General features: G+C 58.2%; 1 protein-coding gene across 5 annotated transcripts in view; it reads left to right on the plus strand.

Moving 5' to 3' along the window:
* SRCIN1 (SRC kinase signaling inhibitor 1) overlaps positions 1-18,696 on the plus strand; it is a 64,845-nt gene that overhangs the window by 19,485 nt on the left and 26,664 nt on the right. For 3 of the 5 annotated variants that reach the window (XM_058702588.1, XM_058702589.1, XM_058702590.1), the window contains 3 exons: positions 5,701-6,002; positions 9,023-9,121; positions 15,743-15,766. In XM_058702588.1, coding sequence (XP_058558571.1) covers positions 5,724-6,002; positions 9,023-9,121; positions 15,743-15,766 — 402 coding nt within the window. In that variant the 5' untranslated portion in view covers positions 5,701-5,723. The remainder of the gene's footprint in view (positions 1-5,700; positions 6,003-9,022; positions 9,122-15,742; positions 15,767-18,696) is intronic. The other 2 variants (XM_058702591.1, XM_058702592.1) reach the window with 2 other exon arrangements.

The raw sequence follows: 18,696 nt of genomic DNA on the forward strand, positions 1-18,696 counted from the left end.
ATGGGTTCCCCTCCCCCTTCCTCTCTGTCTTCCCTGCCAGACCAGACAGGCTGTCCTGAGGTGGCCTGACGCTCAGGAGGGTGGTGCTGGGGCGGTGGGGGATGGGGAAGCAAGGGGGTGCCAGGGTGGGGGGTTCTGGCCCCCTGCTCTGTGCCAGGAAACGGACAGGAAGCCCCGTCCCTAATCCTCAGCCTGGCCAGCCTCCTCCCCTCCAACTGCCCTTCCTCCCACCACCCGCCCCCACCTCTGAGCCTCTGTTGGAGTGACAGGGAGACTCAACAGGGCGCTGGGCATTAGCAATTTGGGGGGATATTACACAGGAATGTTTACAGAAAGGCAATTGCCCGGAAAATGACTTTGGTTGCTGTGGTATGGGGCGGAAAAGATGGTTTTAGAAAACAGACACAGATGGGCTTCTGCTCCAAGGACCCACAGACAGACAGCGGGGACTGAGGGGCACGGGCACACAAGGAGCACAGAGCCAGGGCCACCCAAAGACAGAGAGCCCAGCGGAGGGTGTGGGGCGGGACAGGGGATGATCACCTGACCTGATCCAGGTTCCTGGACCCTCTGCCAAACTTGACCTTTGTCCTCTGGCCTCTGACCTCCCAGCACAGTGTGCTTCCTGACTGCAGCAGGCACCCAGCAGGATGGAGTTGTCAGGCACAATTGGTAGTGGCAGTCGCCTCGGGGCTCCTCCTGGGTGACTTGGGCTCCTCTTGCTTTGGCTGCAGACGGTGGGACTGGGGGAACCTCGAGCTGCAGAGCTGCAGGTGTTCAAGAGTGTGTGTGTGTGTGTGTGTGTGTGTGTGTGTAGCACTTTAGGGGTCTAAGCCAGGCCTTCCATTCTTCCAGCAATCTCCATGCACCCCTTCTCTTGCCCTGCCTGCGGGCCTCACCAGGATCTAGCCCCACCACCCCCAACCCGGGGACCTGTGAGCTCCCTGAGCTGGTGCCCAGCCCCACCTCTACCCAGGCAATGGATAGGGCACACCTGGGAGGCCTCTCAGGTCCCCAAAGGAGGGGCCTCACCTAGCCTCCTGATCTCCAGGGAGAGGGTGACAGGGACCTGAACTCTGGGTCTTGAGCTTGGGGTCCTCACTGCAGGGGCCCCAGAGAGAGACCCCTCTTTTCCGGAGCTTGTAGCTTCATTTTACTCTCGACTTCCTCCCCTTCTCTGCTGTCCTTCCCTCTCCCTCCCCCCTCCTCTTCTCCTCTTCTCTTCCTCTGAAGATGATGTCATGTGTGACTGTTGCCCAGTGGCAGCCAGAGGACAGAGTAGATGGTGACATCTGGGGTAGAGACACCAGGTGGGGATGGGCTTGATGGCTTATGAGATGGTGTCACTAAAACTTGGGGCTCTTAATTCTCATCAGGAGTTACAGTGATCTCATGGAAAAGAATGCAGAGGAGGATAAAAATAAATCAGGCTCATAAATAAAGGTGGAATTTGGAACTGGTGGAGCAAATAACAATGTCGCCGTCTTCCCAAGCGTCTGCGCCTTTATCCTCAGCCCGCCACTGGGGGCGCCCACCTCCTCCCCGCCACCCCAGCCTCAGGCGCGTGTCCCTTCCCCATTGCCCAGACTGGGAAGGCTGAGCTGAGGGTGACAGAATGCCCTTTCCCTACTTTTCCTTCCCCTCCTTCTGAGCTGGATTTCACCAGTCTCAGGTATCTTCTCTGCAGCCTGAATCTCTGACTCAAAAATTACGATTGGCCTTGTACACCTGGGTGTCCTTGGAGAGGTGGCAAACCCTTGGACCCCAACTTATCTCTCCGGCTCCCCCAACCCCCCATCCCTCAGGGGCCTTCAGTCCCAACATCCCTTCCCCAGTGTACCCCAGCTCTGCTCCTCCTCCACAGCCTTCCTGCCCTTCCCCTTCCCCTGCAACTCCCACACCCCTGCCCCAGTAGAACCCAGCCCTGCATACCCCCTCAAGGCCTCTCTGTCCCATCTGTCCCCTCTGCCACTCCCTCAAGACCCCTACCCATATGGATCCCTCACTGCCCCCTGCCACCTGCCACCAAACAGGAAGCATCGATCTGCTCAGGGACAGGGTGCCCAGAGCCTGCTGCTTGCTAGATTGGAATCGATCTCCAGGGCTTTTCACTGGGCTGCTCAGTCTGGGGAGGGTCACGGCCACTCTGGGGACTCGCTGGTGGCTGGAGCAGGCGCAGGGGGAACGGGAAGGCTGTCCTGCTAGGGGCCAACAGCCAATGTGCCAGGAACACCTTTAATTCAGAACGACACAGTTTGGCTTCCATTGTCTTGCCAGCTTCTTGCTCAGGGCAGGCAAGACAGGGGCAGGGTTTAGAGGTTAACATCCCCTTTTACAGATTAGTGCCCTCAGGCTCCGAGAGGGAAGAGTCTGGTGGACTGAATGAGTAACCAGAAAGGCTGACCAGGGCTCCTCAGGGAAGGAGCTGACTCATAACCCAGGGTGTGTGACTCTGACCTGGGGTTCTTTTCCTTCCAGTGCCCTGACCTCAAGTGCCTGGCCTGACTCCAAGGGAGAAGTTCAGGCCTGAGTCCTCTGAGCCCCACGGGCCACCTTCTCCTAAGGGCAACAGGATGGCTCTGCAACTGAGAAGCCCAAGTCAGTCCTCCCGGCCCCCTGGGGCCCTGCAGGAAGGAGGGAATATGCATTGAGCCTCACTCCTTTCCCCAAGCTAGTTTCTGTCTTTGTTAAATAAAGCCTAGGATCTCAAATCAAAGCCCCTCCTCCCCACTACCCCTCAGAGATAGCAGATTGTCTCTCCTGTTCCGCCCCCCTCTGCCAGCCCCCAGAATCCTGCTCCTGCTTCTGCCCTGACTCCTCCCTCCACCAATGCCCGGGCAGCGGACGGGTGAACCCTGACCTCAAGGAGGCAGGGACAGACCTGGCTTTACACTCTCCATCAGGGCTGCTCGGCAACCCCCTCCCCAGTGCACTGCCCGCGGTGAGATTTATAGGACTGCAGTCATAAATAGGGCTGCAAGCACATGTCCACTGTCCGTGTCTGCTCCCCCTCCGCTGCCCGCTCTAGCAGCCCAGACCCCTCCTTGCCAGCCCCGCCGTGCCCCTCTAGCCGACCTGGCAGAGCCTGGGTGACCCCTGGACCTCCCCATAGTCCCTGCTGGTCTCTGTTGGCTTCCACCCAAACATGCTAGGATGTCTCCCTAGGAGCTGGCATGGGGGGGGGGGGATGGGGGTTAGGAGCTCTTCTGGGTCCCAGAGGGCAGAAGGGCAGGAGCAGGGAGAGGAGAACTGGAGGCCCGTCCCCCGCACCTGTGTGTGTCCAGAGCCCTTGGAGGGCACGGCGAGCCTGGCTGGCACAAGGAGAGAGGTCCCTCTGGCTCAGGCAGGGCTGTGCTGGACTCTAGAGCTGGGGCTCCAGCAGCAAGGCCGGTGGGCAGAGAGAGGGCTGCGGCCATGGAGGTGCCCAGTGCACATCCCCGCTGGTGGTGGGGGTAAGTGGAAGAGAGAGAGAAGCTAAGGATCATGGCTGGAGCACCTCCAACTTCTCCTGGGTGATTATTCAGGTCATTCCTTTTCAGCCACATTCACTGGTACCCTGGATTGCCACCAGCCCCTCAAGGGCAGGGACTGGGCCTTCATGAAAATGGCCCCAAAGTTCCCAGCCTCACTCAATCAGGGGCCATCTTTGGGAATTTCCTTCAGATCAGGGACCCTCTGCACGCTGTGAACTCAATATGTTGTTCATTAACTCCCTTTGAACCTAAATACATTTACTTAAAAGGAAACATTACCTCCTTACCTTCCCAAGGAATCATATCCATGAAATCAGTGGCTGGACCTTCTATTTGGAGTTTTCCTAATCCTTATGAAAATAAAGGTATGAGTGTTAAACTGTGAAACAGTGTTCCTCCCAAGGTCAGCTCTTATGTCTCTGGACCTCATGCCAGAGGGAGGTGAGTGCAGTGAGAGGGACAGACGCCCGGGCGTGGGGGAGGGAGGAGGGACCCCAGACCCAGTGCCAGGCTGAGGAGACAGCAGGTAAACAGAGAGGAGTGCCCCGTGCTGTTGTCATTGTTCTTATTAAGAGACAGTTGTTGAGAAAAGTGTGATGGGAGGGGATGAGGCAAACCTAAGAGATGTTGGGGTCGAATCTGGCCTGCACCACTCACGGTGGCTTTGAGCACATCACTGGACTCCTCTGACCTCGGCAGCCCCATCTCTGAAGTGTGGCCACAGTGATAACCCCCCCACAAGGGGTGCTGAGAGGCTCGCAGGCCATAATGACGGCGGTGGGTCAGGCCTTCGGAAGCCGTGGAACTCTGTGTCTGTGGAAGCCATTCTTCCCTTAGTTTTGGTGGGAGGTGCTGGGTCCTCTGCTCCCCAGATCTACATGCCTCAGCCATAGCCTAGGGAGGAGTGTGGGTGTGGGTGTGTGTGTGTGTGTGTTAGGTGAGGGATAGCTTTGCCTGAAATGTGGCTGAATTTCTTCTGTCCTCCTGTGGTGCACAGGAGGTGACGGAGGCCTGGCAGCAGGCCTAATGCCCAGTAGATGTGTGGAGGGAGGGGGCTGACCGGGCACTCCAGCTGGATGGAACCTGGCTGGCTCCCAGCATCCCCAGCCTCCTCTTCTTTGCCCCAGTTGGCCCTGTGAGTCAGCCCCTGTGTGGGTGCATAGTCTGCTGCAGGGTCCGACGCCCCCAGACCTAGGCTACGCTTGGGGACTGCGGCTTTGAGGCTGGTGGATTGTGGGGCTGGGGGTATGCCAGGGAGACTGTGTTTGTCTCCCTGCGAGGGACACCTGGCACCTGTTGTGGGTGATACCACAGCTGGCATGGGTGACACTCTGGAGCCACTGTCCCAGCTTTGAGGCTGGAGGACGCGAGACAGCAGGGCTGGGCCTGGTGAGGCCAGGACTTCGGGGCTGGTGGGCATGTGGGGAAAAGATTCAGAGTTCCGCGTGGGGACCTCAACCCCCGGCCTTCCCTTTTTTCTGCTTCTGTACTGTCCTTCGTCCCCTGTGCGTCTCTTAAAGGTCTCCAACTGTGTGTGTGTGTGTGTGTGTGTGTGTGTGTGTGTGTGTGTGTGTTGGGAGGGGAGACTGAAGAAAGGGGTGGTGGGAGCGGGGAGGGTCCCAGGGTGAGGGCTTGAGCTGTTCTGTCTGCTTTCTTTTTCCTTTGAGTTTGTCCCAAGTCCATCTCTCTCTCTCCCTCACTGTTTTCTCTGTGCCCAGCCTCCCCTGTCTGTCTATCTGTCTGTCTCTGGGGAGGGAGGGGAAAAGGGGGGTCCCCGCCCCACTCCTTAGAGGATGCTCATGAAAGGAAGACAGTACAGGCTCCTTTCCACATCTTTCAGGAAGCATCTAAAAGGAAACTCCCCTTCCCTCAACCTGTTCACACTAGCATTAGGAAGAAGGGGGTATGTGGCTAAAGAGGGATGCACGACCCAGGCTCCCAGCCCCTCCCTGGCCTCAAATAACCCCTCACTTGAAGCCATCACCCTTCCAAACCCACTCGAAGAAAAGCACGAAGCTGGACCCCGCCCTTGCGCCCCAACTTCCTTGGAGCCCTCCCCCCTGCTGCCTCTTAGGCGTCCTAGTCGGGGGTGGGCAGCCCGGGTCTCAGCCCCGTGCCTGTTGCCCCACCTTAGGCCTGCCCCTCCCTGCAGTGACCCAGGGGAGGGCCGGGCAGCCCCGTGCTGGACGCCCCGTGACCCTGCCGTGCCCCCTCTCCCCTCTCGCAGATCCGGAGCGGAGCAGCCCCCCCATGCTGTCTGCGGACGATGCCGAGTACCCGCGGGAGTACCGGACCCTGGGGGGCGGGGGCGGCGCGGGCGGCGGGGGCCGGCGCTTCTCCAACGTGGGGCTGGTGCACACGTCGGAGCGGAGGCACACGGTGATCGCCGCCCAGAGCCTGGAGGCGCTCAGTGGGCTCCAGAAGGCCGATGCCGACCGCAAGCGCGATGCGTTCATGGACCACCTCAAGAACAAGTACCCCCAGCACGCCTTGGCCCTGCGCGGTCAGCAGGACAGGATGCGAGAGCAGGTGAGTGGGGGCTGGCTGTGGGCTGGGGAGGGGGGGTCTGACGCCGTGCTTCCCTGCCCCCCAGGCTCATCCCTATTCCGAGAGGCATCTGAAGAGAGAGCGGGAAGGGGGTGGCAGGGAGTTGGCCTGGTTGGCCTTTTCTGGAGCCTGGGGAAGTAGGGGGTGAGGGCTCAGCCTCCAGACCTCTGCCCTTTCCTCCCGGAGTTGGGAGCCCTCGATGGAACAGAGAAGCAGAGATGCTGTTGGATTGGGCAGAAGGACAGGAAGGCTGTCTTGGAGGCCAAAGTTGTGGTGGGGAGGAAGAGGGGACAGTCTTGGGGGCTGACTGTTCTGAGCCTGAAGGTCCATCCAGCTTGGAGTTGAGGCTCTTGGGGTTGGCACCTCTGTGACATGGCCCTCTTTGGGAACCTCAGTAGGCTGGGTCTGATGTGCCCCCCGCCCCTGCAAGAACAGAGCCCGGGACTCTTGGGGCCTTTTATCCTCCTCCCTCCCTGTTCCTTCCCCCCGAGACTCGCTGTGTGACTTCTGGCCAGAGGCTGCCTCTCTCTGTGCCTTGGTTTCTCTCCTGCCATCAGTAAGGCTTACAGAGGCATCAGGGTCCCTGCTTCCAGACCAGGGCCTGTCTCCTTCTGTATGGGGTGGGATGCTTCACCTGTAAACCTCTCCCAGATCTTTGAGTTCCTGGATGCACCTCTCCATTCAACTGTGACCTTCTTGTCTGTAGGAAAGTTCTTTCCTGGGGGTAGCCTTCTGCCTATAGTCCCACATTGGCGAGATGCCTTGATGGCTGCTGAGACCCAGGCATTGTCCCCTGGGAGAAGGGAAGTGGGGGAGAGGAGTACATTTCACCCACACTATTTCAGAAAGGCTGGTGGTGTCGGTCCCTGATCCCACACCTGTCTTGCTCTGTCCTCCTTTCCAGGTACTGCTGGGTGTGGCTGGGAAAGGGGAAGAGTGTCCCCATTCCTGTTGTCACAGCAGGGAACAAGGACACATTGGCACATGTGGCCCCTGATGTCACCCCCAGTTATGTCTTGCTTTTGCCTTTTCCCAGCTTCAGAGTCCTCCTGGGAGCAGAGATCTGATTGGAATAGGAGAGAGTTGCATTTGGAGATGTGGCCCTCACCCTCAGGAAGCCCCTCTCAGTGGGTTCCTTCTGTGTGCTCTGGCTTGGGAGGAGGGGCAGGGGCATTTGTGATCTGGAGGGGGTGGAAGAATGCTTACACGGAAGTATGAGGGGCACAGTCAGTTGGGAGAGGGTTTAGAGGAGAGGAGACCAGGTGGGCAGGCCTGGTCAGGAAAGGAATCCTGGAGGAGGAGGGACCTAAACTAGGTTTAGAAGGACGAAAAGGGTCTGAATGGGCATCGAGGAAGAGAACGTCGTTTGAGGAGCCGGGAAGATTGGGAGGTGAGCACGGTCCTGAGTTGGTTTGGGGACTGGTATAGAAGCCCACCTGGCTGGTGCAGAAGGGAGGCAGTGGGAGGTGTGGGGGCAGACTGGAAAAGTGGGGCCAGATGGTGGTGGCTAGGAGGGCTTGGTTGTTTTTGGATGGTGAATAGGGGAAGAAAGAGAGGAGGAAGAGAAGGTGTTAGGGAGGGTGAAGAGATGGGGGGTTGGAGAGGAGGCTGAGCAAGGCTTGCTTGCTGCCTGGACCAAGGAGCCAAAGACAGAAAACCTGGGTAGCAGGGAGCTATGGGTGCCTTGGGGAGGAATAAGTGGGTGGGAGGGAAATGTTGGGGGGACGGGAGACAGGAATAGGGGAGGTGAGTTTGCAGAGCGGGGAGGGCATTCCCAGGGATGTCCATTAGGGGCGCCATAGGTACGGCCCAAGACTGAACCAACAACAGCTTCAGGAGGCCAGGTGAGCATGACCTGGGCAGAGTGGCAGGGGGACCTGGGGCATAAGCACGGCCACCAGGGCAGAATGGAGTCTGAGAGGGGAGAGGGCCATGACAGTGTGGAGGAGGAGGAGGAGAAAGGCCCGGCAGGAGGACCACCAGCGCTTCCGAAGTCAGGAGGGAGAGAGAGAAACAGCCATTGACACCGGCTGGGACCTGTCGGTCCAGAGGGTCCCCCTCGTTTCTCGTGGTGTGGTGAGGTCATGGCCAGTTTCAGGGGTTGAGGAGCTTGGAGGTGGTGGCAGAGCTGTGGCGCAGAGCAGTCTGGGAGGTTCGGCCATAAAAACATGAAGATGGAGGGGGTGATGGCCTCGAGGGGCAGCAGGCCTGCGAGGGAAGACATGGGCGCGTTTGAGGGCCTCGGACGTGTCCGGCACGTTCCGTGGCACAGATGGGCGCTCAGCAAATACTTAGTAAATGAGTCAAAGCACAGCAACTTGCTCACGGATTCATTCCTTTGTTCATTCACTCATTCATTCCCTCGAGGAGAGTGAGTGGGTAGGATCTCAGACGTCTCCCTTGCCACGGAGGGCTCGGTGCCTAAGCGTAGTGCCGGCTGGGTGAATGTCGGTGGAATGAATGAAGGTGAATGACTTTGGGGATGGCGAGGGGGAAGAAGGCCTTGGGGGAAAGGTCCTGGGTTAATGGGTTTCAAGTCTTAGGTGTGGTGTGGCCTGGGGTTGGGAGACAGCAGGGAAGAAAGAGGTGCTGTCGGTGCAGAGGCACATAGGAGTGAGGACCCCTGCGGACTGGTTCCCCGTCTCTGTGAGGGAAACGAGGAGCTGGAGGAGAGGACAGGTGAGGAACAGCTCCTTGGTGGAGTGTCCAGGGAGGCAGTCAAAAATTGAAGAAAGGGAACTCAGGAGTATCTGACGGAGGAGACCCCCTCCTGGGCTGAGGCAGCCCCCAGTCGGGCGCGAGAGAAACATCCAGAAACAGACCAGGGGTTCTAGTTAGAGATCCAGCCTTGGGAAGGGACCAGCCAGTGTTGCAAGTTCCCTCTGGGGTGTGAGTTCCGTGCCAAACCTTGCCCCAGGAATGTCCCTCCCCGCCCCGTCACAGTCCCCCAGCGGCTCCTGCCCGCTCCCCCTAATGGGGTATCCCCCCCTTCGCACACACAGGTTGGCGGCTGGACCGTGGACCCCGTGTGCCTCCTCAGCTCCCTCTGCTCCCACCTCCATGGCGACTCCGCCCCCTCCGGGGCTGGCCAGCCGGCCCAGGTGAGTCACCCACTTCCCTCACACTCCCCAAACCCCTGGAGGAGTTTGGCTTGGGGAAGACTTTTTTTTTTGGAGGGGGGATATCTAGGACTTTAATTTTGCATCCCTTTCTTTTATGTAGGAGCCTCCAGTTTCCGGAGACTCGTGCCCTGTACTCTCCCCTGATTATCTGATTCCGACCACTGCCTCCCCAAAAGTTTGGCTTTGGGGAAGGAGTTTTTTGAGGAGGAATATTCAGGTTTTGAAAACAATTTTTGGATTCTTTTCTCCTTTAAACAGGAGTACCTCCCCTATCCTCATCCATCGGTTTTCAGGAGACTCCTGGGCCCTGTACTCCGTTCCCATGCCCACAGCAGACCATCTCACTCCCATATCCCCACCCTACCTTTCCATCTCTGAGCAGAACCAACCTTCCCCTGATGCCTTACCATCAGGAAGTTCTTCACCATGTCTCTCTACCACCCTTCTCAGTACGCTCAAGGCTTAGTTTCCAATTTTTAAGAGGACTTTGGCATCTAGCTATTTGTTCTGAATTTGTTCCCAGATTCCTCAGCAAGCCTCAGTTTCCCAGATGGGAAGATGGATCTCAGCTTAGACAGGAGCACACTGAGGCGGGGCTTGGGCTCCCAGCTCAGGCTTGGGCCCTGCCAGGGAAGAAAAGTAGGCATCTGGGGCCCAAACAGGGAGGAGGGGTCAGGGAGTCAGAGTTGCAGCAGGGAAGGGGCCACCCTGAGAGGGCCTTGGCTTAAGGCTGTTCAGCTGTAGGAGGCAGAAAAGATGCAGAAACGAGGAGTCCAAGGGGTAGCATGGGTACCAGCTTCACTTCCTCACACGTCCTGCTCCCCCTGGGGACCGGCAGCAAGGCTTGACTTTTTCAAGGAGAATTAGAAGGAAAGATGTGACAGCCTAAGAAAGGGCAAGGCTCCAGAGCACGGACGTTTTAGCGGAGTGTAACTCAAGTCTAGTGACAGATTGGCACGCTCGGCGTCACCCACAGGGCATTCAGCCTGCTTCCCTTCTTGGCTCTCGGCCCCATCTTGACTGAACTTCGGGCAACAAATGTGTCTGCCCCCAAGGCTGGATGGCAAATGGGATAGACTTGTCCTGAGTGGCCAGGTGCACGTGGAGGCTAAGACGGGGCTAGGACAGGGATGGTGATGGGGCAGAGGATAGACACGATGTGCCTGGGGCATACAGAGGCCTCCCCAGATGACGTGTCTTGGAACTGGATATGGTTGGGGTGCCGGAGAGGAGTGAGGCTGAGCTGGGTGAGCTCAGTTGTCCCTGGTCATGGGGCTTTAGGCCTGTCCACATCTGGAATTTGCTCTGATGGAGGAAATTCCATCAGAGTTTGAAAAGACCCTGACCCCAGGGCTTTGTAATTACAGAGGCAAGCGGCTGTTCATAGGCTCTTGTCATCACTTGCTACTCAGTGCTTATCACACTTCCCCATGGCTGAGTCTGAGGCTCTCCTTTATGTAAATGAAGTGTAGGATCAGAGAGTGTCAGCAAAGGCCGGAGTTACACAGCAGAGCAATATCGGAGGCCATCAAGGAAGCTTAGGCGTCCTAGGCCTCCCAGACTTCGCTGGGAATGGAGTCATAGGAGAGCTGAGGAGGGCAGCGGTGCACAGCTGAGACCCTGATGGGGAGAGGCCATGATCTCGAGGGTGACGGGTCGGGAGGCAGGACACTCTTCCCCCCAACCCTAGGCCAGACCTTTGGGAGTGGGAGCCTAAAGAGGACCCTGGGAGAGGACCAGAAGCTAGACTCCAAGCCGCAGCCCCTCCCCCGCTTCCACTAGGCTGCCTAACCTCCCTCCCTCCTTCTGCAACCCGAGTCCCGGGCGGCGGGCCGGCGTATCGGGTGACCGCGGCGACGCAGCCACCAGCCTCCGCCGATCCTCGGCGGGGCTGCGCCGGCGGGGCCGCGCCGGGGGAGGGGGCCGGAGAGAGGATGTGCTCGGCGGCGCGCCGCGCCGCGCCAGGTGGAGTCGCGGTTACCGGGGCGACCGGGGCCCGGGCCGGCTCCGCGGCGGCGGCTCTCGCATTGCAGCAAAGGGCACCGGCGGCGGCGGCGGCTGCGGAGGCGGCCGGGGGAGGGGAGAGCCCGGGCGGGTGGGAGTAGGGGGCCGCCCTCCCTCCCCCGCCGGACGCGGGACCTGGGGCTGGGGGCCCCGCGCATACACCTGTGGCCGCAGGTAAGGAGGAGCGGCTGCGGGGGCCGGGGCCGCAGCCTGAGGTTCCGCGGGCGGCGGGGCACGGAGACGGGAGCCAGCTCCGCGGCTCTGAGGGGCGGTCGGGGGGTGGGAGGCGAGCAGGCCGTGGAGGTTCCCGATCCCCGAGAAACGCCCCCTCCCCTCCCCCACCGCGTTCGCAGCCTTCCGCGTGGGCCGGACCCCCACCCCGAAATGCGGCTGGCGCCCCCTCCCCCATCCTCGGAAAGTCATGACCTTCCTGGGGTGCGCCCTTGCCCCCGGCGCGGCGCTGGTCCCGCAGCGCCCCCCTCCCCCAACCCCCACGTTCTGCATTGGGGGGGGGGGGTAGGAGGTGAGGGTGTCGATGGGCATACCTGGGGGGAGGGTCGTGAATGTGCGTCGTGGTGGGAGGCTGGCCACACGGGGACACGTTAGGTAGCCCTGGGGGTGCTGGTGTTTACGTGGACTAGTGTTCACGGGAGTTGAGAGGTGGGTGTGTGCGCGGGTGCACGCGGAGCCAGGGGATTAAGGAGCGGGAGGTGAGACCCGTTTGCTAGTCCTCCCTTTCCTGGAGGATGCGTCGTCGGGGCTTGAGGTCAAGGAGGGGTCACGCAGCTCACCTAGCCTACAGGGGACGTCTGCCCGAGGAGCGAGGAGCGGAGAGACCTCAGCTGGCTGGGCTCAGGCTCCCAGGGGGCACGGCCCCGCCCCTCCCAGGGCTTGGCCCCGGAGAAAGGGATCAGCTGCAGCGGGAGAGAAGAACCCCACTAAGGGCTCTTAAGGTGGGGAAGGGAGGGGGTTAACTCCTCAGCCCCCCACCCCCACCCCAGAGGGAAGAAGCTGTTTCCTTTTCTCACCTGGGAGTTTGAGGACTCCCCAGCCTTGCTTTCCAGGGTCACCGGGAAGCTTCCCCCTCCCGTCATTCTGAAAGCCTTTTCCCTAGACAGTGAATGCTTGGCTTCCAAATCAAATCCTTAAGGACACCTTTCATTTTGCCCCCTGCTCTCGTAAGATTCTTTCCTACAAGTGAGTACCCTTGGCAAGGGGCTCTCCCACTCAGACCTTCCTTTTTTCCACCTTCTCACCATCCTCTGGGAAGGGGAGACCCCCCATCTCTGAATATGGGGGATGGAGAGAGCTCCTTCCTGAAACTGGAGGTGTTTGCTGGGGGTGAAGGGCCAGACCTCTCTTGGGCCCTTCCTGCTCTTTGCCCTCCTTCCAGGCAGTGTCTGGTGTTGGGAAATTCCCAGGGGAAAGTCTCAGAAGGCTGAGCAGTGCTGGGTGCCAGGAGATGGTGGGAGTGGTGCCAGACAAGAGTATTCAGAGACATCCCCTCCCCTCCTATGGGCTGGTCCTAGTTTCTTCGCATTCGTTCATGGTCAAATATTTGTTGAGGGCCTACTGACATATAAGGCATTGTGTTAGGCAAGCAGGAGGAACAGACAGCCAGGGAAAGGGTGAGGAGGTTGGATGGGGAGAACCCCACCTTAGCAAATGGGGGTGGGGAGCTCTCTGCTCTCGGTCACCCAAGGCTGTCCTGTGGGTTTAACACCCTGGAAAGAGAGACGGAGGATGGATGGCATTCCTAGGTTCCTAGGGACTTCTCCCCACTTTTGTCCTCCCCTTCCCCCCCAAGGACACTGAGTTGCCAGGAGACTATGTGTCTTATTCCTGGTGGGGCCAACATAAAAGAGGATCTTTCTTCCCACTTTCCAGAGAGGCCGCGGGGGCAGAATCTACTCAGTGTGCCCTACAGGCCAGAGCCCAAAGTCTCAGCCTCACTCCAAGTTTGCCAAGCACAAACGCAGCAACTCTTCCATTGTTACCCTCTAGTGGGGCTTGCCTGGCCTTTCCTGTGGCACTGATGCTCCCCAGTCCTCTTCCCTGTCCCCAGGTAGTGACCCCTCCCTTCTGGGTCTGACTGCCCCACGGATGTGCCCAGCCTTGGGAGTCTGGGCACACCTAGTGTGGCTGTAGCCGGGCCCCAGAGGCGCAAGGCGGCCCCAGCCATCTGCACATACTGAGTCTGATGTGTTGACACTGGGGGCTGGGTGGGGGTGGGGGATCCTCTGCCTGTTTTGAATTAGGAGTTAACCTACCTAATGCACGATGTCTGGGATGTCATAGGCAGGCGGCAGTGGCTCCGTGACCTGACGAGTAGGGGGAAGGAGGGATGAGACTTTCTCTTTGTATGTGCGCATTGTGTGGGTGCTGTTTTGTGTGTTTCTGCAGTTGAGGTTGTGTGTGTGTGTGTGTGTGTGTGTGTGTGAGCGTGCACACACTTGTGAATGGTATCTTTGGGTGTCTTTGTGACTCTGGGGGATGTTGACAGGGGGTGTGAATGGTGCCGGCGCCTCTGTATTTCTGTGCGGGGAGCTGGAGCGTGTGTGATGCAAGTGAGGGGCCTGCGAGGGGTACATACTTGTGCATGAGTGGGACTGCTCTCTGTATGAATGTCTCTGAGCTTCTGGGGTTGTTTCTGACCGTGGAGGGGTTCTCTCCAAGTGCTTGTGTCCTTTTGTGAGCGTGTTTTCGTTACTCAGGGTGTATCTGTGGCCATGTCCTTATCTGAGAGCATCTGAGAGTCTGTGCTCGGCTCGGCGCGGGGCCTGCGTGTTTCGGGGCACCATGGGTGGCCTGCACATATGCTGTGTAATGATGGTGGTAGAGGAGGGACGGCGGCCTTCTCTGCAGAGCCGTCCATCACCGCCAGGGCTGCAGACATGACTCCCATCAGAAACCTTCCCGTGCCCTCTGCCTGCCTCTGCCTGCCCCCCGTGTGTCCACTCCCTCTGCTGCCCCTCCCCTTCCCAAGGCCACAGGCAGCTGTGGCTAGGGCCCATTACTCCAGCCTCTTGCCTCCCCTCCCCTCCCCTCAGCACCTGTGGGCAGCCCCTGGCACCCGCGGGGGTGGCATGTGTCCATAGATTGTTCTAGGCATTGGCTGGGGCACAGACTTTGCTGTCCCCTTCCCTTGCCTGGCGTGTGACTATCTTTTGTGTCTCTTGGAGCCAGTACTGGGGGGGAGAGGTGGCAATCGTAGCTCGGACAGGGATGGCCCTGGTGAGTGAACCCCTTCATCCCAGCCCAAGCCTGGCCTCACCCCCCACTCTAAAGGTCTAACTCCATCCCAGCAGTGCCCCTCGATTCAGCCTCCGACCTACTCCTCTCGGCCGTGAAAGCATTCAGGTGGCACAGGATACCCCTCTGTGATGTCCTGCCCCTATCAGGGACCCTCAGTGTCCCTCTTCTCTGTCAGTGGCTCTGAGGCCGGGGAATCTTGTTTGCTTGTGCCAGGCACCCCAGTGCCGGGCCATCTGCTGCCTCTGTCTTCCTGCTGAGACTGGCACCGGTCAGCAGGGTGCCCTCGGCTTTGCCAAGAACCAGCCCAGCCTCTGGCCTCCTTCCTTGTCCTTAGCCATCTGGAAGGGCCTTCTGGTCTCTGGGGAAGACAGGGTGACCCTAGGTTGTTGTGAATGAGGAAGAGCCTGAGTTCCCCTACTCTAGGGGTGCAAGGAGCCTTCCTCTCTCATCTATCCGGCCAGAGGACGTTGTCCACACTCCCAGTCTCTACGGCCCCCCTTGCTGCCCATGGCTCCCCGTGGTGGACGCCTGTCCACTTTGCTCTGTAAATCCAGTCCATCGTGGTACACAGGCCTCCCTGCCCTGGCCTTGGCCCCCGGACACCCTCTTCTACCCTGTGCCGTATCAACCACCCCCCCTCCCCCCACCCGCCCTGGACTCCAGTTCTGACCCCACGGTGCTTCACTCAGATACTTTCTGCCTGTTCGCCTAGTGAAGTCTAAATTGAAACCCCCCCAGCTGGCCCCAGCCCCTTTGCAGCCCACTCTCCTACTTTCCCAGGCCTTACACCCCCAGCCAGACTGGACTAGTGACTATACCCTCAACATGCTCTCTGCTTGCCTGCCCCTGGGCACTTGCCTGTACTGTCCCCTCCGCTCAGCATGCCTTTCCTCCCAATCTCCAGCTGCTCATTTTTCGAGACCCAACTCAAATGTCGCCTCTTCCAGGAAGTTTCCCCTGGCCGGTCACAACAGATGCCACTTCTTTGACCCCGCAGCTCTGATTCATCTCTGCTAGTGTCTCATGGGTTCTCTATATCATGGTCATCGGTGCCTTTTCCACCTGTAACTCTCCGAGTTACGGTGACTAGAAGGCGTAGCTTGTGAACATCTGGGATGGTTCTCCCTTGTCCCCACCAGGCAGCCTGGACCCTGCTCAGGGCTGGCCTGGGTCTCAGTAGGGAATGGGATGTACCAGGCACTGCTTCCTTCCTGTTCCTGGGAGGGCAGAGGGCCCTCGTCCCAGAGCTGAGTGCTAAGCTCAAAGGGTCTCTATCCCACCTCCACCCCTACTCTCCCCTCCCCACCCTCGCATAACCATCTCTTCTCTTATTTCCATCAGCAGCCAAACTACTGGAGTTTCAAGGTCAGTGCGTGTGCTTCTCTGCTTCCATGACAACTGCATGTGCTCTCCTGCCCCTGGCCCTCCCTGCACATGCTTTGCACAGGGGTGTGCGTCTGCACGGGACCTTCTGGTGTGGGCGGTGGGCTTTGGGGCTGCAGGCTGTGGCTGCTGCTTTGAGAGAGTCTGGGTTCGCCTGCCAGGGGCTCATGGATCCAGAGTGGGAGTTTGGGCCACCCCTGCTGGGGATCTAGGCTGGGGGTACTTAGGCTTTCCCAGGCTGGGAGGAGCATTTTGGAATGAGAGAGGCTGCCTGACATTTACCTCCCCCTGGAGACACTGCTGGCTCCGAGGCAGGGACCTGCATCCCGTGATCTTGTTAAGAGCCCGCTTCTCTGGACTCGGCTTTCGTCTCCCAGGGGGGCCTTGGGTCTATGATGAGCCCCTCATCCCTTTCCTACTTGGCACTTTGGGGAGGTGGTCAGTGCCAGGCAAGAGAGTCACAGCTCTGCACCCCAAGCCTGTTGCCCAAGTGGAGGGCTAAGCTCAGAGACAAGTGCCTTCCTGCCTCTCCTGGACAGTTTGGATTATCCACAGCTGGAGAGCTCTCTGCCCCCTCCCGGGGGCATCCTGCTGAGCCCTGGGGGAGCGCTCTCAGGTGCCTCCTCTGCCTCTCCTGGCAGCCAGGCCCAGAACCCAACCAAGTTAGGCTGCCACTTGTGTCCCAGAGTCTCCAAGTCCCAGGCACCATGACAGGGACTCATGACAGGGACAGTCATCTCATTCTGAGCATCTTGTTTGCATGCACGCTCCCAGAGAGAAGTCCTTGAATCAGAGAAATCATGGAGTCATAGACACATGTGAGGCACACAACTTTTTTGGAGGAAGCGGTAGAATGTAATGGTTTAATGCATGGGCCCAAGAGCCTGGTGGTGTATTCCGGTCTGTTACTAAACTAGCTGAGTGACCGGCGGCAACTTACATAATCCCCTGGGCCTCAGTTTCTCCTCTGTAAAACGGAACAACAACATCGGCATCATAGCATTGTTGTAAAGCTAGAAGAGATGAGATACTGCACGTCCTAATCACAGTGCCTGGCTCCTGGCGAGCCTTCCATGGTAGCTCTTAGAATCACAGGAGCTGACTGGGTTCCCAAATCAGAATCACCTTGGGAACTTGTCAAAAATCCGGAACTCCAGAGATTTGGATTCAGTGAATGTGGGGTCCTGGAAAGAATGCTTTTAAAAGCTCCCAAGTGACCCTGCCCCAGTCTGTGGACAGCCTTTGGAGACCTTGGATCCTAGTCTGACCGTCCCCACTCAGGGTTCCCTCTGCCGGATCTCTGACCAGGAGTCATCGGCTCCTTGCTAGAATACCTCCAGGGACAGGCGCACACTGCCTCCCACAGCAGCCCCTTCCTATCTTTGGACAGCGCTGCTTGAGTTACCGTGTTATTCTCTTGCCATCTCCCTCGTAGATAGGAAGTCCTGGATGTCTCACTTTTTTTCTGCCCTCTTGACTCAGCCCAGGACTAGAGAGAAGTGCTAATGGGCTTTCTCTCTTCTCAAGAGGGTTTTCCACAAGGGCTGTGAGAACGGAAAGGTGTACCTGGGGCCAAGATGGAGACGGACGCTAGCAGGGCAAGGGAATGTGGCTATCTCTTCTCCCAAGGGTTGCCTCGACAGGCATCTGCCTTCTCTGCAGTCAGCCACCCCTAAGAACCCCCACTTCATTCTGGCCCCTGTTCTATCTTCTTACTGGCACCTCACCTGTGTCCCCAGGCACTGTGGCTACCCTTTACTCTTCATCCCTGCTAGCTGCCTCATTCTGCCTGAATTCTGTAGGCCCTCCCCCCTTTCATCCTGGCAGCCACTGGCCTTCCAGTTGCCTGGCAACCTCATGGCCGCCAGACAGACCTGGTTCCCCACACCGCTTCGGGGCTGAAGGTGATAGAAAGGGGCACAGGCTGGCACTGGTGATCAGCCTAGTGCTGAGTCACAGGGTACAAAGTCTGGGTATATGCGCCCCCCCATGTGGGCTTAGTTCCCACGCTGCCTCCCTCCTCCACAGACCCATACCCACTCACTGGCCAAGGCATTGGGCTTCAGACTGGATGCCCCCTGAGGGCTCCAAATCTGACCTTCAACCTCCCCAGGGCCTCCAGGCCACCTCGGGCACAGCTGGGCACATTGCCCATCAGAGGAAGATGCTCTCTTTTTTCCAGAGTGCTAATCCAGTTGGAATATTAAGTTGAGTTAATATGAAGATGGAGATTAATTAGGGGCTAATCAGGATGGGGGAAGGAGGGAGCTGAGGAGAATAAATGATTCCTTTCTAGAGATACTTTTACTTTTTTTTAATTACAAAAGTGATATATTCTGATCGTGCAAAATTCACCCAGCAGACAAATGTATAAAAGAGAAAGCTTTGTCTCAACCCCAACTTAACCAATGTTAATGGCTTTCAGTGATTTGTTGTTGTTAAAAATGGACAACTTATTTTATAGAAAAGTACAATTGGACAACATGAATTTTTCCTTGATAATATATATAAATATGATACATATGTGTATTTAGTGTATGTAACATGGAATATACATAACATAGATCTGACTTATTATCTTCTCCCTTAAATAACAGAGTTTCTGACAGCACCCAGGTTTAAGGGAAGAGGCTGGGGCAGAATGGCAGGAGCTGTGGCCCTGAGTGACAGCCCAGCCTTTAGCCAACTGTAGGCTCTTAAAGTGTAACAGAAATCATGGTGACCCCTCCCTCAAGGGGAGAGTGATCAAGCTGCCCCGGGGACAGGGGACAGTCACTGGGTAACACCCTTCCCTAGCCCCAGCCGGATAGCACCCTCAGCTGTAGCTTCAGGACAAGGGGCTGCCATGTGGGGTATTGAGGGAGGCCTTTCTAGAAGGCAAGCCAGGCCAGTTGGCTGTGTGGCAGCACGTG

The sequence above is a fragment of the Neofelis nebulosa genome, chromosome 16 (genome assembly GCF_028018385.1).
Source record: "Neofelis nebulosa isolate mNeoNeb1 chromosome 16, mNeoNeb1.pri, whole genome shotgun sequence".
Classification (NCBI taxonomy): Eukaryota; Metazoa; Chordata; class Mammalia; order Carnivora; family Felidae; genus Neofelis; species Neofelis nebulosa.